This window comes from Salvia splendens, unplaced genomic scaffold (assembly GCF_004379255.2).
Source record: "Salvia splendens isolate huo1 unplaced genomic scaffold, SspV2 ctg754, whole genome shotgun sequence".
Classification (NCBI taxonomy): Eukaryota; Viridiplantae; Streptophyta; class Magnoliopsida; order Lamiales; family Lamiaceae; genus Salvia; species Salvia splendens.
In genome coordinates, this window is record NW_024599427.1 from 1 (window position 1) to 20,462 (window position 20,462).

Consider the following 20,462-nt stretch of genomic DNA (forward strand, 5'->3'; position numbering starts at 1 on the left):
GGCATTAGATCTTCAAATCAATTAGGGCTAATATTCGATTCTGAAAATCAATATAGTGAACAAAAAAATATCAATTCGGGTTTTATGTCAATTAACAACAAGTGGTTATAACTAACTTTTAAAAAATATGTCAACACTTTAAATGCATATAACTATCTCATTTAAATTATTTTTCCACACAACATATATCAAACTAAAGATAATTTTATAAGGATTCCAACGAGATCCTACATGCATATGTTTCGAAGTCAAAATTTTTTTAAAAATCTTGAATTTTCGTATTTTTGAAGAAGCAGTTTATATCAACACGGCTTACATAATATGTCAATATAATGCTTCTACAATGTCAATATGAAATTGTGCTGACATTTTCATGTCTACATGTTGATATATTTAATACTCCCTCCGTCCCAAGATAAGTGAGTCATTTTTTTTTGGCATTCTATCTCTTACTTTTTCTCTCTACTTTATTAACTCTCTTACTTTAATTCACTTTTCACTTTACTAACAAAACCTCATTTTCTTAAATCCCGTACCAAAAAGTTTTGGCTCACTTATCTTGGGATGGAGGGAGTACATTATATTGAGACATGAGTTCTTAAACCTCAAATTTGATACAGGTGTTATTATCTTTTTATATTATAATAAAATAAAATTACACATGACAAATTATAGACCACTAGTTCTCTAAAATCCTATGGTCATAAATTAGTTGTAGTTAGCAATTAAAGGATGAATTAACAATTGATTACATCCCAAATGCATATAGTACTCCAATACATAACTAAAACCAATCCTACACCATTAGATGTCAAAATGAGTGAATAATATAAATCTCACTAGTAATACTAGTATCATTAAATAGTGGATAAAAATCAATAAAAGGGTAAAATCGTCAATTTCTCATAATATAATAATTTTTGGGGTTTTACTGATATCAACATATTTCATTAAAAATATCAACACAATAATATATATATTTCAACAACTAATAATGCACCCCACGATCTACTAACACTATTTTTACCATCTTTTTCTCTCTCTCGTACTTTATCAATTATACATTAAAAACCTATGTCTATTTTTTGTTGATGGGAGAGTATTATGGAAATTCAGTGTTTGAGTATAGCATCCTAGCAACTATAAGTATATGTATAAGTTAAATTACTATAAAAATCATGAATTTTAGTGAAATTTTAGTTTGTCCCATAACTTTTACAATCGATTGTGAAAACCATAAATTTAACATCTTCTCAATTTTTCATGAGGTTTAACTTAAGTGATGTATTTAGTGTAATATCCCAAAATCTACAAGTTTGAGATCGTCCTTGAGTTTTACTCTCTCCGTCCCACAAATATTGACCCATTTTTCCATTTTCATCCGTCTCATAAAATTATCCCATTTCACTTTTTATCATTTTTGGTAGTGGACCTCATATTCCACTAATTCATTTCTACTCACATTTTATTATAAAACTAATATATAAAATTAGGACTCACATTCCACTCACTTTTTCAATTCAATTTTCTTTACATTTTTTAAAACTCGTGCCCGGTCAAAGTGAGACAATTTTTATGGGCAGAGGGAGTATATTTTTTCAACACAGATAACTCAATCACACCATAAAAGTGAAACACCAAATCTAAAACATGTTTCAGAAATAGAAAAGATGTTTATAGTTACGGTGTTTATGACCGATTTTCAAAGTTGTGGGACAATTACCAAAATTTATAATTTTTGCTACTATTATTAGTATATAAATTCCAAAAAACTTGAATTTGTGGAAGAGAATATAAAAATTCCAAAAAATCTTGAATATGTGGTTGAGAATATATTGCATATAAACATCAATACAATATGAATCTGTATATATCGTTGAAATGAAACATATACGCACTTATTAGAGAGCAGCTGTCCCACAACAGCCGATGGAAAAGAAAACCTGTCGGAAATCTCAATATCCTATCTCTGTACACACGCGAAGTCAAAGTCGCAAATCAATAGTGACACCAATATGGAGTACTTGATTACTTAATTATATTAATAGATTTCAATGATCCCAAGTGATCAGTCGAATAATAAGATATCAATCATGCAATGTGTACAAATCATGATACATATATTTCTCTCTCTATGTGTTTATTTCGTCCCATTAGTAATTCTGTAGCTAAAAGAATTAAAACGTCCCAAAAACGACATGAAAAGAGATTGTAATAACCCATTCATCCCTTCACAAGAACATGAAATTCCCATTAGTACTCCAGATTTCTCGCTATGGGAAGTCAGTTTTGATCAAATTTTATTTCACAACGATCCAACCAATCTCGAAGGAAATAAAATGGGCGAGGGTGATTTACAAGTGATCGACGATGCAAGAATCAATGAGGAGGTGGAGAAAAAAAAGTGCACAAAGAAATTGAGAGGCAAAGAAGAAAAGAAATGGCGAACCGAATGAAAGCACCAATTGATAAGGGAAAGACCCTTATCAAGTGAAAAAGATAAAGAAAGTCGTAGAGAAACCGTGCTCTGTCGACAATAGGAAATTCTAAACGGAAAAACTAAATAAACATAAAAGAAAATAATTATGATTTCATTGATTGAATAATGAGAATAACAATAGGTCATATTTATAATACAAGATAATAAAGATATGGAAAAAAATATGATAATATAATAAATAGAGATATGAGAGATATTTCGGAAGATATAATCTAATCACACGGAGACTCGTTATGATTCTCTCCGATCAGATAGTCCTCCCTTCCAAGTCTATCAAGGTAAAAATTATTCTTTTTCATATTTAACAAATAAGTATAAAACAATGTGTTTAATCTTGATAAAAGTGGGGGAAAAAAGATGATCTCTATGATATTTTTTTTTTAATTTGAAGGGCTTAAGATCGGCATCAGATCAAATTGATGAGGCTACAAAGTCTATAAGATATATGCAGAATAAAGTGAGGCAACTAAAAGTGAAGAGGGATAAGATGATGAAATCGGCTGAAAATAAAAAGGGGGTTTGCTGAGAGAGAAAGGGAGCTCTAGCAAGGGTTTGCCTATCACAGTAAGGGTTCAGCGATGCACGGGTAGCACCGAGGTGCTGATCTTCGCGACAGCGGAAGGCCTATCGAGAATCCTGCAGGTGTTGGTCGAGGAAGGGCTGAAAGTGGTGGCGTGTAACTGCACCAAATTTGATGGGAGGTTACATTACAGTTGCACCATCCAATGTGAGGTATCGATGTGTGAGAGTGTTACTATCCAATTTGGTGATTGCAATATCCAATTTGACTTATGTATTGAATCATTTATATTTTATAGGACGGACGCCCGAGTATCGATCTACAAACTCTGCAAGTAAAGCATTCAAGTAATATCAAAAACTTTGGTGATGAATCTGGATAGAACAAACACAATGCTTGCTTTCGTGCATCATTTTTCTGAGTCATTTTAGTAAGTTTGTTTAAAATCTGGAGTAGCATTACTTTGGCATTGTGTTTAAACAGTTTTCGGTCCGTTGATGATGATATTGGTTTCACTACAAAAAAAACTTACTTTTTTAAAGATACAATTAATTGCGATGGAAATATTTTAAAAATAACAACAATTTAGGACGCAAAAGAAAGTGTTCCTAAATTAAAGATAAATTAACTTAATCTTTTGCTCTTTTAGGATGCTTTCATTTGTGTCCTCTAATGTTAGTTTATTCACTAACAATAAGGACGCTATGTATTAGTTACATATTTAGAAACACAAATTAACGTCCTTAATTGCATTAAAAATGTCCTTAACAATTTTTTATTGTGTATGTTATTTTAATTTTTTAATCATTAACAAATCTTATCAGTATTTCCTACATAAGGATTGCTTCCTTTGGTATATATGGGATTATGCATCCTCTTAATGCCTCAAACTTGATCTGAAAACTTAAGGTTCAGCCTTCAGAATTCAATTTGCTTTACCCTATTGTTATTCATACATCGTACCAATAGAAAGTTATCAGGGTCTACGATTGTGGGCCCTGATTGTGGGCACTGATAACAATGTGGAGCAGCCATGCGAGATTTTTTTCATTTAAAGAAAGGTCTACGAATTTAGTACTCGCTTCGTCCCAAGAAAGATATCCATTTCTTAGGCAACACAAAATTTTATACAATTTAATTTTGTGTGTTGAGTGAAAAAAAAAAGTAAGAAAGAAGGAATAAAGTAGAGATATGTGTTTCCATTTTTTAGTAATGGATTATCTTTATTGGGACAAACAAAAAATAAAAGTGGTTATCTTCGGTGAGACGGAGGGAGTAGTATTATATCTTGGCTTAGGCGTTGGATTCAATCTAGCCTATGTGGAGTATTAAAGAGTATTAAGGTACTCCCTCTGTTCAACATTAGTAGTTCTGATTGAGTTCAACATGAGTAGTTTTAGAAAACATAAATGAAAATGGATGGAAAAAGTTAGTGGAACCCATGATCCATTTTTTTATATACTTTATTCGTCCATGAAAAGTATGAACATCTGGTTTGGCACTGATTTTAATGTATAATCCGTAAAGTAAAAGTGAGAGAGAAAGAGTAGTGTAAGTAGTTTTAGTGAAGAGTGAGCTCCACATCATTAATAGTGTAGTTTAATGGTATAAATTGTAAATAGAATGATGTGTAGGGGTAATGTTTGTTTAAATATTCTAAAAGGTTCATACTTTTAAGGGACAGAGTACATACTAATAAGTCAATATTTCGTACTTTACAGGGACAAAGGGAATATTAATTAATTAATAATAAAATGTGAATGAAATAAGTTAGTGGAAGGTGATGTCTACCTAGCATTTATAAAGTGATACTTACGTACGGAATCATGATAATTATTTCCTCATTACAAAATTTCCTCCGTTCTAGAAAAATTTCCTCATTACAAAATGTTCTACCTACACTCTATAGCAGAAACACAAATCTCAAATTCAATAACTAGAGAAATAAAACTTTAAGAGAGAGAGAAAATTGTGTAATGCCGGACTTTTTCTATCTTTTTAATTGTACTTGAAAGGACATTATTTGTTTAAGACAAATTTCACGTTTGTTTCTTTTGTTGAATGAAGTAAACACCAAATACTACGAGGCAAAAAAAATAGTTTGAATGAAAAGTTTTAAAACTAAAACACATACTTGCATGGGCCTGCCCAATCAAATAAAATCAAAGTCCAAGTATTTAATTAATTAAAAGAATTGGGCCTAAATAATCAAAATGTGGATAGAATAAATATAATTGGGCCTAAGGGATTAATTAAACTACAACTGTTTAGGCTCAATTAAATTAGAAACAGAAAATCAATCAAATAAAGCCCAACCCAAGAGGATGATGATTTGTTTTGTGCCCAGATCCTCTCCCACTCCATACCGTTACAACACCCTTTCACAATCTGCACTACAATTTACAAATTAAAAAGCATACTATTATACACCAATCGTCATAGCAACCGAACGCCAGTCTCCCTCAGTATCAAACTTAACAATTCATAATTCTAATTTAATTCATTAAAACGTGGCAGAAAAGAGAAGAAGAATCTGCCATTCAACCCAATCCATCCAATCTCTCATTTCACAAGAGGATCATTGCATATGTATGGATCTTTATAAAAAAAAGGATCATTTTAATAAGTGGTGCATCTTAAAAAAAAATCACTGCATTCACTACCATACATTATACTCCTGTCCCACAATAGTCTGTTGGAACATAACATATACATCCTCATCATCACAAAATATCATTAATTCTGTTTTTTTTTTTATTTCTGCTTTGCAGTGGTACAATAAATTAAATATAAATACAATTCTGCGATGCATAACATTAACACCGTAATTCAATCTAGTTATCACCATGCTTTATTAACTTAGTACAGAAGGTACAACATAACTAAGCTCAGATTCCCACCCAATATTACTTGAAACCCAATTATTACTATCTTGATACCCATATCTGCCCTCTAAAGGTGGAAGTGGGTCCCAATTACTCGACGCAGCATCGACTTGCACATCCTTCCTTCCTTTATTGTTAATTGCTAACACTTCACTAAGAGGATTGCAATTGAACGCCAAATCCATGAATGGATTCTCATCAACTTGGCACATCATATGTGGTTCCCAACCTAATTGAGGCTCACCGAGCCACTCGAGGCTCGAATCCAGGCCCACCGAGCTAGTCTCCTCGTTCGTAACAACGTTGTTTTTATTGACAACCATGCCACTGACGTGTAATTTATCGAGAATATGATGCTTGGCAGCAGTTTTCATTGTTTGACTATGTGGGGCCCGTTGATCTCCTTTCGAGGCAAAGGACGCGTGGCCTTGGATTAGCACGCGGGAGCTTTTCTTATTGAATAATTTCGCAATCAGGGCACTAGCAAGACTGTCGGTCTCGCCAGTGCTACACATGGCATCAAAGGAGAATGGCTCTGCATTCTCTGGAAATGCGGAGCCAGGGCATGACTGGGGCAGCTCGAAGTTGGTGCGGGCATTTGCTCCTCTCAACTGTCGAGCTGCCTTGTCATAAGCTCTGGCCGCATCCTCAGCAGAGTCGAATGTCCCAAGCCATAACCTAACCTTTTGCAAGGAGTCTTTGATCTCAGCCACCCACCGCCCAGAGGGCCGTTGGCGGACTCCAACAAACTTGTGGTGGCCCCGCGACGACGTTTTCCGTCGGATTTGGATGCCCTCGTCGCCTCCTCCGGATGTATTTTGCTTCATCTATTAGTATAGTTTGCTAGTCTATACTAAAATTTCATGGAATAATTTATACTTAATAGAGTTATAGTAGTAACCATGAAGGAAAGGAATTATATTGGCTACGTTTGTGGACATATGCTAAATGACAATAATAGGAGCAATGATATATCAACCAAGAAGGAAATTAATTATATTGGCTATACATTTGTTGACATATGCTAAATGACAATAATGAGAGCAATGATATATTTTGATAAGTATAATTAATATGAATGTGGATGTCACAGCAGGTTGCAGGCCTTGATTTTATCATTAAATAATCCAAAAAAATGACAGCTGATTGTTACAAGAAAACATTTTCATAAGAGTTATATTCAGTATTTGAATATTTATCGATGTTTTGTTGAAATGGTCAGAAACGAAGGATATTGATTTAATGTTGGTCCACAAGATGGAAGCTAAGGGAACCATCCACTAATCATGGGCCAACAATATATATATTTTTTATTAATATGGTTCAAAATTAATAAAATTCATTTTTAGTGTATGTCATTTTATGCAAGTAACAATCACTTTGTTGTGTGTTTTAGGATATAAAATGTATGAGTGCATAAACAACAATAATTAATTATGTTAAAAACATTTCTACATAGAGAACAGTGTCAGGATGAGAAATGATCAAATTCATGTGGATGTGAAAGCTTAGAAATTATTTTATAACTAGTGTTAGCCCACGCGCATACGCTACGCATAATATTTTTTTCTATTAATTACATATAAATTAAATAAATTTTGAATTAAACAACATGAAATATTTATTAATTACGACACTTATCGTTACAACATACATACTTTAATACTAAAATACTATCAATATTAAATTGATATAAAATATTAAATATACAACTAAAAAGTATAATGAGGACAATAACATCGTCATAAAAAGATAAAATGATGTACAAAATAAATAAAAAACACACATATATAAACATTAGAACAATAAAATAATATAGTTTGTAAGCCATGAAAAACTTACATGTGAACAATCTTAATAGTACAATAATAAGAAAGCAAAATAAAGAGAAAATAATAATAAAATACAAACTCCAATATTCTGATGACTCTTCCTATGCCTTATTTTCCTCCTTATGCCATTAGCAATGGGGCGCCCTAAGGCGCGCCCTATGGCGCGCCACGTCATCAGTTTTATCCTCCTACCCCCCAACTGCAATGGAGCGCCCTAAGGCGCGCACTATATGTTTTACTATTGTTTTGTTAATTAATTTAAATGTTTTCAAATATATAATACAAACTAATTAAAAAACACAACGATTAACTAAAAACCGGGGAAGATTGCATTGATTAAACAAAAGTTCCACGATTCTAATTGGCTAATCTACGCAATTCCCAACTTTCAGCGCAGCTCATCGATCAACCCCCGGAGATATTCTGCTTCGGCGGGGTCCGTACACTTCTTGAGGGCCTTGTGCGTCTGCAACAACGTCTTCGCCATCGAGGCTGTTGCCAACTGCTCATACGCGGAGGCCGTCGGGTTCGGGGTCAGGAGCGGAACCGGGATCGGCAATGGGGCAGCGGCGGTCGAGGATGATGTCGCCGCCGCCTTCCTCTTGGCCTTCGCAGCCTTGACGACTATGGGACGCAGGGAGGACATCGGTGTGCCGGAACTCTCAATGTCCTCGTACGTCCGGTTGAGATCCACCGGATGAGTTCCGCTTTCGCTGCTCGTGTAACCACCAGCTTCGGTGGTCTTCGTCCTCTTTGTCGCCCCGGTGTGCAGAATCCCGCCTTGGAACTTCTGCTTGTCCTTCAAGAGCTTGAGCGCTTTGGAGCGCACGTCGCTCAAGCTCTCGTCGTTACCCTGCTCCCTCGCGCACTTCTCGTACTCCGACAAGAATAGGTTGATTTGCTTCTTCACCTAGTCCCAGTGCTTGCGGAGCTGCTCCCGTTGGCGCTTGTACGCGCCCGGCTGCTTCGCCGCATTGTAGCACTTGGCGATGCGCTCCCAGTACACCACTTGCCTCTAGTTGTTCGTGAATATTGGGTCATCCGATATGTCCACCCAACACCTCGCCAATATGAAGGTTTCATCTGGCTGGTAGTTCATACGGCCGAGGGCGTACTCTTCACAATTTCCCGGAGGTGGCAACTTCAGCGCACGGTGCCGGGTCCGCTTCTTTTTGGCGGGGGCGGAAGGGGTGGCGTCGGCGGCGCGGCGAGGTGGCGTCGGCGGCGCAGCGGGAGGGCGCGACGGGTCGGTTTGGAGACAGCTCCATGTCATCCAAACCGTACGATTCCGTGCAGAATTTGGGATCGTACTGCGTGTTGGCGTTGAACTGTCGATATTCGCCCGGTTCTGTACCCGTCCAACGCGCCTCCCCAAATATCAGACTCTTGGGACTTGAATCCATTTCGTAGTAATAATAAAAATGTGAGTTTAAATAGTGAAATCGTGAAAAGAAACGTTACAAATGAAGGTGGGGTATGGATATTTATACAAAAAATCGAAAACGCGTGCCATCGTCCGCGACCATCGTCCGCCGATCCCGCGATGGGGCGCCCGATGGCGCGGACGATGGCCTATCGTCCGCGCCATCGTCCGCCGAGCCCACAATGGCGCGGACGATGGTGCGGACGATAGGCCATCGTCCGCGACGTAGGGCGCGCCCTATGCATCGGCCGCGGACGTAGGGCGCGGACGATGGCGGCCACCCACAATGTGGTCATCGTCCACGCCCGAGGACGATGGACGCCATCGGGCACCCCATTGCGGGTGGCCTTAATCTCTAAATTAATGATTTATGCGTATGCGCGAAAAGCAAATGTGATAGTTTATAATCTTCGTCTTCTTTGCTTCCTTTCGTCATTTCGTTGCTTTAGGTGTTTCCTTTGCATGAAAACTATGGAGTGACGAAGTTGGTGACAAATGTGCAATGTTGTAGCTTCAAAATATTATAGATAGTTAGAAGTTTATGTGATTTCTATATTTGTAAAAAAAGAACTATTATAGCCTCGACGGAAAAATTGAAACAAAACTAATAAGAATAAAACAAACTAACATTAAGAAAAAACTTAAATATGAACTAACATCGTTGAAACAAATTAATCTCCTATAAATGTACTACTATAGGTAAAGAGTAATAACCATACAGAGAAAAATTATTCTTTTTGCAAAGAATCCGTGATGCAATGGGATAAGACAATGAGGAATGAATTATAAGCTAGCGAATGATACATGGATAAGACAATGAGGAATGAATTATAAGCTAGCAAATGATACATATTTATAGACAAAGAGTTGAAAGTATTATGTAAATTCCTTGGAAACGTGCCTTGAATCCTTGTTCCATGCATGGAAAAACAAACAATGAATTATTTTAGTTTTAGATAAATAACTAAAAAATAGTAATAAGCTAAGCATCGACACGCATACCATCCGATTGTGGAATGCACATTCCAAGAAGATTACATTGGTTTGTCCACGTTTAATGAAAAGGAATATTGATACATATTTATAGATATAAAGTATTGAAAAGGAATCATTAATGTCGCAGTTACAAAATAATAAGGAACAATTATATTTAGTCCAATACTAATTTGAATATTGTGAGTCAACAAAGTAACTCCTAAAATTGAGTGAGACTAATAATTTGTCAAAGTAATTGCCAAAGTAACTGGCAATGTAACGTAATATACATAAATATAATATGGTGATAACTACTCCCTTTGTCCCTCAATAAGAGTCACACTTTGCCATTTTGGTCCGTCCCACAATAAGAGTCACACTTCATTTTTACCATAAATGGTAAGTAGTCCCACATCCCACTAACTCACTTTACTCACATTTTATTATAATACCAATATAAAAAAGTGGGTCTCATATTCCATTAATTTTTTCAACTCATTATTCTTTATATTTCTTAAAACTCGTGCCAACAATAAGAGTGACTCCTATTGTGGGGCGAAGAGAGTATACGATTCTGCATGTAATGACAAGGAATTAGTTATTCCATAAATATTTAAATAAATTGATCCCATAACTTATAAATATTCCAGAATAAGGACAAAGCTTATAAATATTTTAAAAGAAGGACAAAACTCGCTTTTTATATATGTATAGATAGATGAGGGATATTTATAACTAAAAACTGAAGGTGGAGAACAGAGAACTAGCAGAAAAATTAAATTGGAAAATTTATGAAGCGGGAACTACTTCTAATTTTTTCTGAAATTTTATTTATAACATGCAACCAGACCACATCATGATCATTTTTATGAAGTTAAAGATTGTAGTATTTATTTTTTGTTATGTCTTCTCTTAACAGTTTATATAAGGTGAACACGCCTTTGAGTCTCTACTCATTAATATATTGTCCATGTAGTTACATGCTAGACTTCTGAAACAGAAAAATACTAATGATCCACTTTGGATTATTCTTGAAAAAGGTTTTATTCCTAAACTTTTCAATCTATTTTAATGCTAATATGCAAATACTGAATTGTCAAACAATGAACAAATAACACCTATAAAATCAAAGAAATTTATTTACAAACAATGAATCAAAACTTCATCAATTGCGGACATATTTCTGTAGATGATGTTGATGCCAATCTCAATCAATCTTACTCTGGTTGTAGAATTATATGATTTTCTACCTTTTTTTTATCTAGAAACTAGCATGGCTTTTTAATTGTGTGCTTTGGAGTCATTATATAGTTGTTGTGGATGAAGTTTAGTGGGCTTATCATTCGCAAATAGCATGATTTGGCCCAAAAATTCGAAATCCTAATCTGTGAAAGAGCGCAATATTTGTGCACCAAGACTAGAGCATGGTTGATTTACTCACCCAAATTTATTCTCCGGTACAATATATCATTTTTATTTATTAATTCTACAATGTTTAAAAATAAAAAATCTATTGTACTCCGTTGAGTGACAAGTTTGTACCACAAGTCCACAACTAAGAAACTGCTAGGCCCATTTGAATGGGCTAACAACCCAATAAAACATAACCTAACAAATTAAAACCGGGCCGAAACGTTTAAGAAGGAACAAACGCAATAAATCACATTGGAGTTGCAGAATTACTTTCCGACACTTGAGATACCAGAAATTATTTTTTGTCTCTCAATAAATATCTTATTTTAATTGGTCAGTGTTTTAATTTTATAAAAATTGTGATAAAAAAAATAGTCTGTGTTTTAATTTTATAAAAATTGGGATAAAAAAATTATTAGTGAAATATGGTGCCCAATTTCATAAAAATGAAGTAAAACATTTATTGGTGGCAGGATACAAAATGGAAAATAGGAAGTTTAGAGAGTTAAGTGCTAATTACTCGCAATATTACAACAAGATCATACGATGAAAGAAAGCGTCTAAGAATATAAGATTAGAGATTCCGAGACACCTTTTTGTGTAAAACATATGTTGTACAAAAAGATAACGACATCTAATGAGAATTATTTCTGATATAAATACGAACATTGCTCGGAATAATCAATGTTTGGATCGCCCAAGCCCAAATGGATCCAGCATTTTCTTATAATTCATGTGCACATTCAATTAACTTCTCCAAATCCATTATTTAAAGTTTACTAGTATAAATATAATTCATAATTAGACTCTACCTAAGCTCCAGCATTATTTGATTATGATATAGGTTTCTTGACAAATCCTGTTTCGGCTATGCTTAATTATCAACTATACAATCCAATTGTCACATTGTCTTCATCTTAATGGACTGTTGGAAGTGGATGAAATCATACATATGGGTTGCTTTCCACTTTCCGCAGCATATCCACAAATCTTTTTATTAAATAAAGAGATTTTATATAAAAGAAAACATAATATTCCAGCATGAAAATGATTACACAAATTAATATGTATGGTGTGGATTACACAAATACACAAATTAAATTTCAAATTGTAATTGATAAATAATTATAATTTGAGGTTAATACACCTTAATTAGAGCAAGTAATTAGCATTAGAATTAATAATTTCTAACTAAGAATTATGAGAATTATGAAAGGAAATGGTACTAAATTCCAATTCAAATGTAACTAAAACCTAATCAATTAACAACTAACTGCTCATTGATCACAATCCGGACGGCTGCAAACACTTGCGATATTATAAGTATCGGATAATTAATTAGAATCACTATAAATACTTAGGTGTAACGGCTAACGATTATGAACGGGATGGGAAAAATAGCCTCTCTTTTTACCCTTTACAAAAGTTGAATTTTATGAAATAAAAAAGGAAATACTAAGATTTGAAAAGAAGAAAGTGCAATCATGTTGAAAAGGTCCTAATGCAGAATGCATAAACAATTTAATAAGTTCCATACGTGTAAACGATATTATAATATGGTTCTTGACTTCCAAGGCTGCATTTTGTCAATGTGGAACTCTTCTCACTAACTGTGGCGTTGATTTAACCGATAATCTGCCGTCTATATGCCTTCTTCTCCCTTAGATTCCCAAACACCTCAACTCATCCATTTTTTTGTGGTCTTAGTTCATCCAAATTAAGAAAAGATGATGAAATATATCTGCAAATACCTCTTTTGCGTCTCGATTGACAACCAACCTAAGACCAGGTAACTTCACCCCTTAATTATATCTCTATGATTTTTAATTTCCAAGATATTTCGTGTTAATCTTTTTTTAAAAATCTCTCTCTATAAAATTGAAGTAGCTCAAGCAGGCAGAGAGACTATCCGTGGGATATCTACACACTCAAAGACCTGGTCCACGCCACGAACAACTTTCACAACGATAACAAAATCGGTGAAGGAGGATTCGGTAGCGTTTATTGGGGCCGAACAAGTAAAGGAGTCGAGGCAATTTTTTCGTTTCGTCTCTTAAAAATTGAAACCTTAGATAAAAGAGAAATTAATCCTTAAAAAATGAATATTATTTGTTCTTCTCTTGCAGTTGGCGGTAAAAAGGCTGAAGGCAATGACCGCGAAAGCAGAGATGGAGAAATTAATCCTTAAAAAATGAATATTATCAGTGTCTCATCACTTTCTTGAATTTGTTATTGTTTGGATCGTTGTTGCGTAATTTGAAGGTACTTGCATCACGAGGCGAAGCCTCACATCATACACAGAGACATAAAGGCGAGCAACGTGCTTCTAGACTCGGAATTCGATGCCAAGGTAGCGGATTTTGGATTCGCGAAGCTGATACCGGAAGGGGTGAGTCATCTGACCACGAGGGTGAAAGGAACCCTAGGGTACCTAGCGCCGGAATACGCCATGTGGGGGAAGGTTTCTGAGAGCTGCGACGTGTACAGCTTCGGGATCCTGCTCCTCGAGATCATCAGCGCTAGGAAGCCCCTGGAGAAGCTCCCCGGGGGTGTGAAGCGCGACATCGTGCAGTGGGCCACACCGTTTCTCGACAAGGGAGCGTTCGAGCAGATAGCCGACCCTAGGTTAAAGGGCAGGTTCGACCGGGACGAGCTCAAGAGAGTCATCGCCATCGCCCTCCGGTGCACGGATGCGGAGGCGGAGAATAGGCCGAGCATGGTGGAGGTGGTGGCGTGGCTCAAGGGCGGAGTTGGGAGTAGGAGGAGGGAGGTACGGAATCACAAATATAGTACGGAGGATGAATATGACGATGATGGTCGAGTCAATGAGGTGGAGACGCCGTCGTAGCTTGGTTTCTTGGTTTTGTCCATGTATATTTGATTAAGATTTGATCAGACTGGTTTGTGAATTAGTATATTGTTATAATTGGTTTGTGGAGTTCAGGAAATGTAATTAGAGTATATTATTTGTTCTAGTTTTTAGTTATATACTCCTCCCTCCGCCCACCAATTCAATTATTCAAGGACCTAGTTGATCCGGCACGGATTTTAGAATATATAGTGAAAAATTAGCGGAAAGGGTTAGTAGAAGGTGAGTCCGAATTTTATGGAGTATTACTTTTACAATGAAATATGAGTGAGATAAAGTTAGTGAATCGTAAGATGCATTATCAAAAATAATAAAAAGGTAAATAAGATATTTATTTGTGGATAGAGTTAAATGACAAAATAAGAAGATTATTAGTGAACATATGAGTACTAGGAATTTGTCTAGAATTAAAATTTGGATTTTGCATGCACAACATCATTGATCAATTTTTATACTCCCTCTATGACTCCATCCCACCATAAGGGAGTGACTAATTTTTTTGGAATGTACCACCATAAATATGTCGTTTCCCTTTTTTGCAAAAAATAATACTTTTCCTTTCATCTACTTTATTCTCTTTTCAATTCTCTTCTCTTTTTTTCTCTCACATACTTTACTCTCTCTCCACTTCACTCTTTAAATATCAAGTTCTTAAATCTCGTACCCAAAAGAAGCGGCTCACTTAGGTTATACGCAATAGGGGACGTTTTATTGTCCTCTATTGCACAAAGAGCGCCGATCGATCAGCCCTCCCAGACGTCCTATCTATAGTTATTAGTGTTAATACACAATTGGTTAATCCCTTAGTCTTTTTACATAGCTTATTTATAGCTCGCATTTTACAAACTTCATTATTTCTCATTCACCAGAAATCGGATTCGAAAAAATATTATACCACGGTCTTCAACTCCGAACATAGATTGATGTTATGTCATTTAATTTCACAAACTTAAATGTCTCATCACATTTATTATTGGTCAAAATACTTTGACCGGCCACACGATTCCAACACAAATTTCAAGCCTATTATAATTTCTACTTTGTACCTTATGAATGTTAGCAGCTTAAGGAAAGATTATTCTCTACTTTATTCTCTCTCCATTTCAATCTTTAATTATCAATTTCTTAAATCACGTGCCCAAAAGAAGCGACTCGTTATACACAATAGGGGACGAAGACCGCCGATTGGTTGGGCCTCCCAAAAGCCCTACATATATTAATTATCCTATGTGGGATAGTTAATAGTGTTAATACACTCTTAATTAATCCCTTACCTTTTGTCCGTAGCTCATTTATAGCTCGCAATTTTACGAACTTTAATCTATTATTTCTCATTCATCGGGAATCGAATTTGAGAAAATGAATATACCACGGTCATCTACTCCGAACGTAGATCGTGTTAGAGTTTGTATACTAGAAATCACCTTTCGAGTGATTGAATACTGTAAAAAAAACTCTTATTTTATTTTCCAAGAAATAAAACAGATTATTTTTATCGTAATTGTCACGACCGCCCTTTTTAGGGTTAATAAATGCGGGTGGTCACGACTAATGGGACTTTATGAAAGAATAATTTTCTAGGGTTTCGATAAAGAGTATAACCAAGATAATTAATATTCAAGTAACGGAGGAAAAATCGGAGTAATATCTTAACCATCAAATTCACTGACAACAACTTATCATCATTAAAAATACAAGAGTAAAAGGGGTTCAAAACATAATGGAGAAAAATAGTCATAATTCAGCGGAAGCATTCAAGAGTAAAAGTGACGCCATGTATGAAGACACGACGCTCCTCGGAGTTCAAAATAAATCCAACAAAAATTAAGGTTCGACTCAACACCACCCTAGCTCGTCGCCGCTCAACCTGCACACAAAGAAAACACATGCAGGGCTGAGTACTATCAAATACTCAGTATACTTATGCCGCAAATATTTTAATAGTTATGCCTTCATACCATAGTGAACTCGGTCAGAGCACAGTCAAAACCCTAAATCCAATTAGGTCACAAGAATATCAAAACAATTTCACTCGTCATTTAATTCACGAACTTCACGGCATTAAAAGCATTAAATGAAAAAAAAGAAATTTTAGGATTCGAAAATTAGGGTTCAAAAAGTGGGCGTTACATCCTACCCACCTTAACAAAAATTTCATCCCGAAATTTACTACCCTCAAGTGAAAAGTTCAGGGTACAATTCCTTCATCTTATCCTCATTCTCCCACGTGGCTTCTTCGTGCCCATGATTCCTCCAAAGTACTTTTACGCAAGCTATAGATTTATTTCTCATATGTGTTTGCAGAGATGAAGCCATTGCCTTTCATGAGAGTCTTGTATCAAGAACTCGGAAATTAATCAAACAGTCTACTTGGACAGAAGTGGATTTCCATATGAAGAAACACTATTAAAAGTGTATTTATTTTAGCAAGTCTCCAAACTGACTCACGGAAATTAGAATGAGCCACTACTTTCATAGGAAAATGAAACAGTAGTGCATCACTTGCAAAATGCAATTTAATGAAAAAGGAGGTTCATCGAAAGGAATTTCTGAGAATCCAAGTTACTGTTGATTAAATTCATCCATTCTAGCTATAGAGGTGGCACTCCTTCGTTTGTCTCTCGGAAGCTCGAACATGGCAGAAGCGTTCTAGGTGTCGTTACAACTAAAAACTATTTTTGATGGTCGCATCTTCAAAGTGTTCTTGGCATGTCATAACGTCATTTTCATAAGGCATTGCAATTATCCCCGTGGTCTTAATGTGTTATAAGGGTCGTTGTATTTGTGTCGCGTCGCCGCTTGGGCATGTTATGCAATCGCATAATTTTATTAGATCATAGGTACGATCTCTCTCCATTGTAAGGATACATCATAGTTCGAAATATATATTTTTGTTTGTTCTATCACTTGGGAAAGTGATATTCCAGTTGCCAACTTACGAATGAGTTTTAGCACGTTCGGTCTAGCCTACTTCTTAGGCACTCTATATTTTCAACAACATATGCATAAGAATTTCTGTCGTTCAAGTAATCAGCATGTATGTTCTTCAAATTAAATTCGCAGTTCAAACATGTAATAACAAATCTCCACCTCAAGCAATACGATTCACATTTGTACTTCAATATCTATAAATTGTTATGCAGCACAGTTGAAACGTCATGCATCATCTCATAAATAGAGATCAAAGGACAATTGTGCAATAGAATAGTAAAAGGGCAATTGCAAAATAGAATAGCAAAATACAATTCCACAATAAGATAGCAAAAGATGAAAAGTTCCCATAGTATATCAAAACGTTGCCTCGAAGATGTCTTAGTATCAAACACAACGAAGGGAAAAAGTGGAAAAACAAAACGTGGAAGGATAATGGTAAATAGTCGAGTGAAAACAATGGACATAAGTAAACAAAACAATCACATCCACGAATCATTGTCTCTAGGTGAGTGACTCAAAATGTCAACTCAAGAATAGATAAGAAACAAAGAGGATATGGCTCAAAAGGATGTTGAGGGTACGATGTATATGAATATGGATATATATAAACAAGATAGGGTATGGAAATAGTATCATGTCAAGTTTTTTTATTTTTTATTTCAAGGTTAATGGTCCGCGCACTATCGTCGAATTGCAGTACATCGACTTCTCGCCCATAGTGGTCGCGATGTAGATACTCCTTGATTCCTTTAGTCTCTCTGCCTCATATTAGGTATTTCGCGACTCCCTTGTTTATTATTGTCGCAAAATTTTACATCCATTCATAATTTATAGCTATGTAGAGCAACAAGCAAAAAGTTCATCACCCATAGAAGTGGTTTCATAAACCATACATTTGGTATCCATTTATACCATAGTCAAATAATTGCAAACACACATGTATTATACTTCGTGTTTCACAACCTCAAGAATCATGTAACCCCAACTATATAATGATAAAATTTCATTTCCAAACTCATGGAAGTTCAACATATATTCACCGATTTCCTCCCCAGAAAAAAAATTACAATTTCACATGCATAATACAATATTCACCATATTAGGCATAATCACGTTTCACGATTCAGTAAAAGCAATCAACTCACGTTTTGAACAATATTTTCAAAAAAAAACCATAGTATTTACTTCAATTTCTCAATAAGCAAAAAAAAATTTATTTTCACAAGGATAACATTTTCCATTGAAATTTCCAAAATTCAGTAATTCAATCCAAAAGTCACCAAGATATTTTTACCTCTTTCTTTGTGGTTGGGCGTGACGAGTTGTGGTGTTGAATCTTCGATGTTTAACACTTTAATGAATTGATAAAATGATAGATTTTGACTCAAAAAGACTCTTGGGTCCAGAGCGGGAAGAACGGAGACTCTGATACCAAACTGTCACGATCGCCCTTTTTAGGGTTAATAAATGCGGGAGTTAGAGAACTCAACCAAGTAGTCTAAACAATGAGAGTTAGAGAACTTAGTTTAGGCCACAAGCTGTCGTCGAGGAAGAGGCTGTTCCGGCAGTGAAATGGCCATTTCAACGAACGACGTTCGTCTGGGGGAGGAGTCGGCTGCGACGCCGACCGGGCAGGTGCGAGAAATCGTCGACGCTGGCGGCGAGTCGATGGACTCCGGGGGGGGGGGATGAAGGCAGCGCCGTTTCTGAGAAGTAAGAAGAGAGAGAGACAGAGACAGAGGAGTAGGCGGAGGCGCGAACTCGCCGGATGATTGTTCAGGGCAGCGCAGAGAGGGAGCGTGAGTTGATACCGCCGCTGATTTGTCTCAGTTGGGGATTTACTTGAAGAAATTGGGGGAGTGTTTTGAAGGAGTCACGATGGGAAAGGAGTATATTTGGACTTCATTGTTGGGCCTAATTCTTTTAATTAGTTTTGGGCCTTTTTAATTAAATGTATGGACTAAGGATTTAATTTAACAAGTGGGCTGTTTTATTATTTGAAGGGATGAATGGGCTGAAATTATTAAAGTGGTAGGGTCTGCAGTTTGATTCCCGATTAAATCTTGAGCTCGTTAAGGACAAACGACCAAGTATTTGTTCCAATAAGAAGGTTTACTAAATAATTCCGCGATGATAAATTTAATTCTCATATTTAATTTAGTGCTCGAATAATTTGCATAGAAGGTAATGCTCTCTTTGTTAAACAAATAATTTTGTAAGCCTCCCCATAAATTGAATCTCTCGATTTAATTAATGTTCAAGGACTTCTCTATGAAATAAGAAAAAGAATTAAAAGATCATGCACTTAGGATGCATTCACGTTAAGTTCTTTTGGTTTCTTAAAGCCTAATTTAAGTATACTTTATTTTCTAAAGGGACGTCATCGCACGTCAAGTAAGACCAAGTCGAGGAACTTTCAAATTAAGGAATAGCTATTGAGGTGGGCATTTCTACTAAAACGTGCAATTGTCTTTTAGCATGAGTATGCTATTTATGTTTTGTCATGCCTTTTATGTTTTTATGGGATACCTATCTGCTTGGCTATGCCAATTATGTTTAATCGAATTCGGGTCCTAGTAGGGCCGCAAACCCTACTCGTACTAGTGTACACATGTGGGGATCGTAAGCTAGCTTTCGAGTTGGCCGGTCCAGTGATCGTCGTGGAATGTGGCCACATTCCCGGTTCACATATGTTTCAGATAGGGTATCTATGATGAACTTAGATTGCAATCGCCTCTATGAACGAAAATAACCTTAGTGACTCGGGCCTTTTAAGTTAAAACCCCGTGTTCACTAAACTTTGGATGACAAAACTTTTATAAAAATTTGTTTCGGCAATGTGCCCACTGAGTATATCAAGTACTCAGCCCTGCATGTTTCTTTTCTAACGTGCAGGTTGAACGTGGACGAGGGGCGAAGGTGTTGAGCAATGACAATAATGAGTAGCACTAGGATGCTCAAAGAAGTATGTCTTCACACATACTTCTTTTTCTCGGTCTTTTCCGCTGCACTAGTAATTTTGTACTAGGATTTCTCAGACCTAGTTATCGTACTCTGATTTTGATTGGCCATGTACCACTTTCACATTTGAAACTCCTGTTTAAACTTGAC

At 35.9% G+C, this 20,462-nt stretch overlaps 2 protein-coding genes and 1 pseudogene across 2 annotated transcripts; 2 read left to right on the forward strand and 1 right to left on the reverse strand.

Annotated features, from left to right (window-relative positions):
• The first annotated feature begins 2,198 nt into the window (after positions 1-2,198).
• LOC121791240 lies at positions 2,199-3,402 on the forward strand (annotated as a pseudogene).
• A 2,472-nt stretch (positions 3,403-5,874) lies between these two features.
• Positions 5,875-6,732, reverse strand: LOC121791236 (ethylene-responsive transcription factor ESR1-like). Its single transcript, XM_042189250.1, has one exon. It carries the CDS (start codon positions 6,730-6,732, stop codon positions 5,875-5,877), a length of 858 nt encoding a protein of 285 aa, XP_042045184.1.
• Positions 6,733-13,182: 6,450 nt separating this feature from the next.
• LOC121791237 (PTI1-like tyrosine-protein kinase At3g15890) lies at positions 13,183-14,396 on the forward strand. Its single transcript, XM_042189251.1, has 3 exons — positions 13,183-13,337; positions 13,436-13,615; positions 13,811-14,396. The coding sequence occupies exons 1-3, from the start codon at positions 13,276-13,278 to the stop codon at positions 14,394-14,396; spliced, it is 828 nt and encodes a 275-aa protein (XP_042045185.1). The 5' UTR covers positions 13,183-13,275.
• The last annotated feature ends 6,066 nt before the right edge of the window (positions 14,397-20,462 follow it).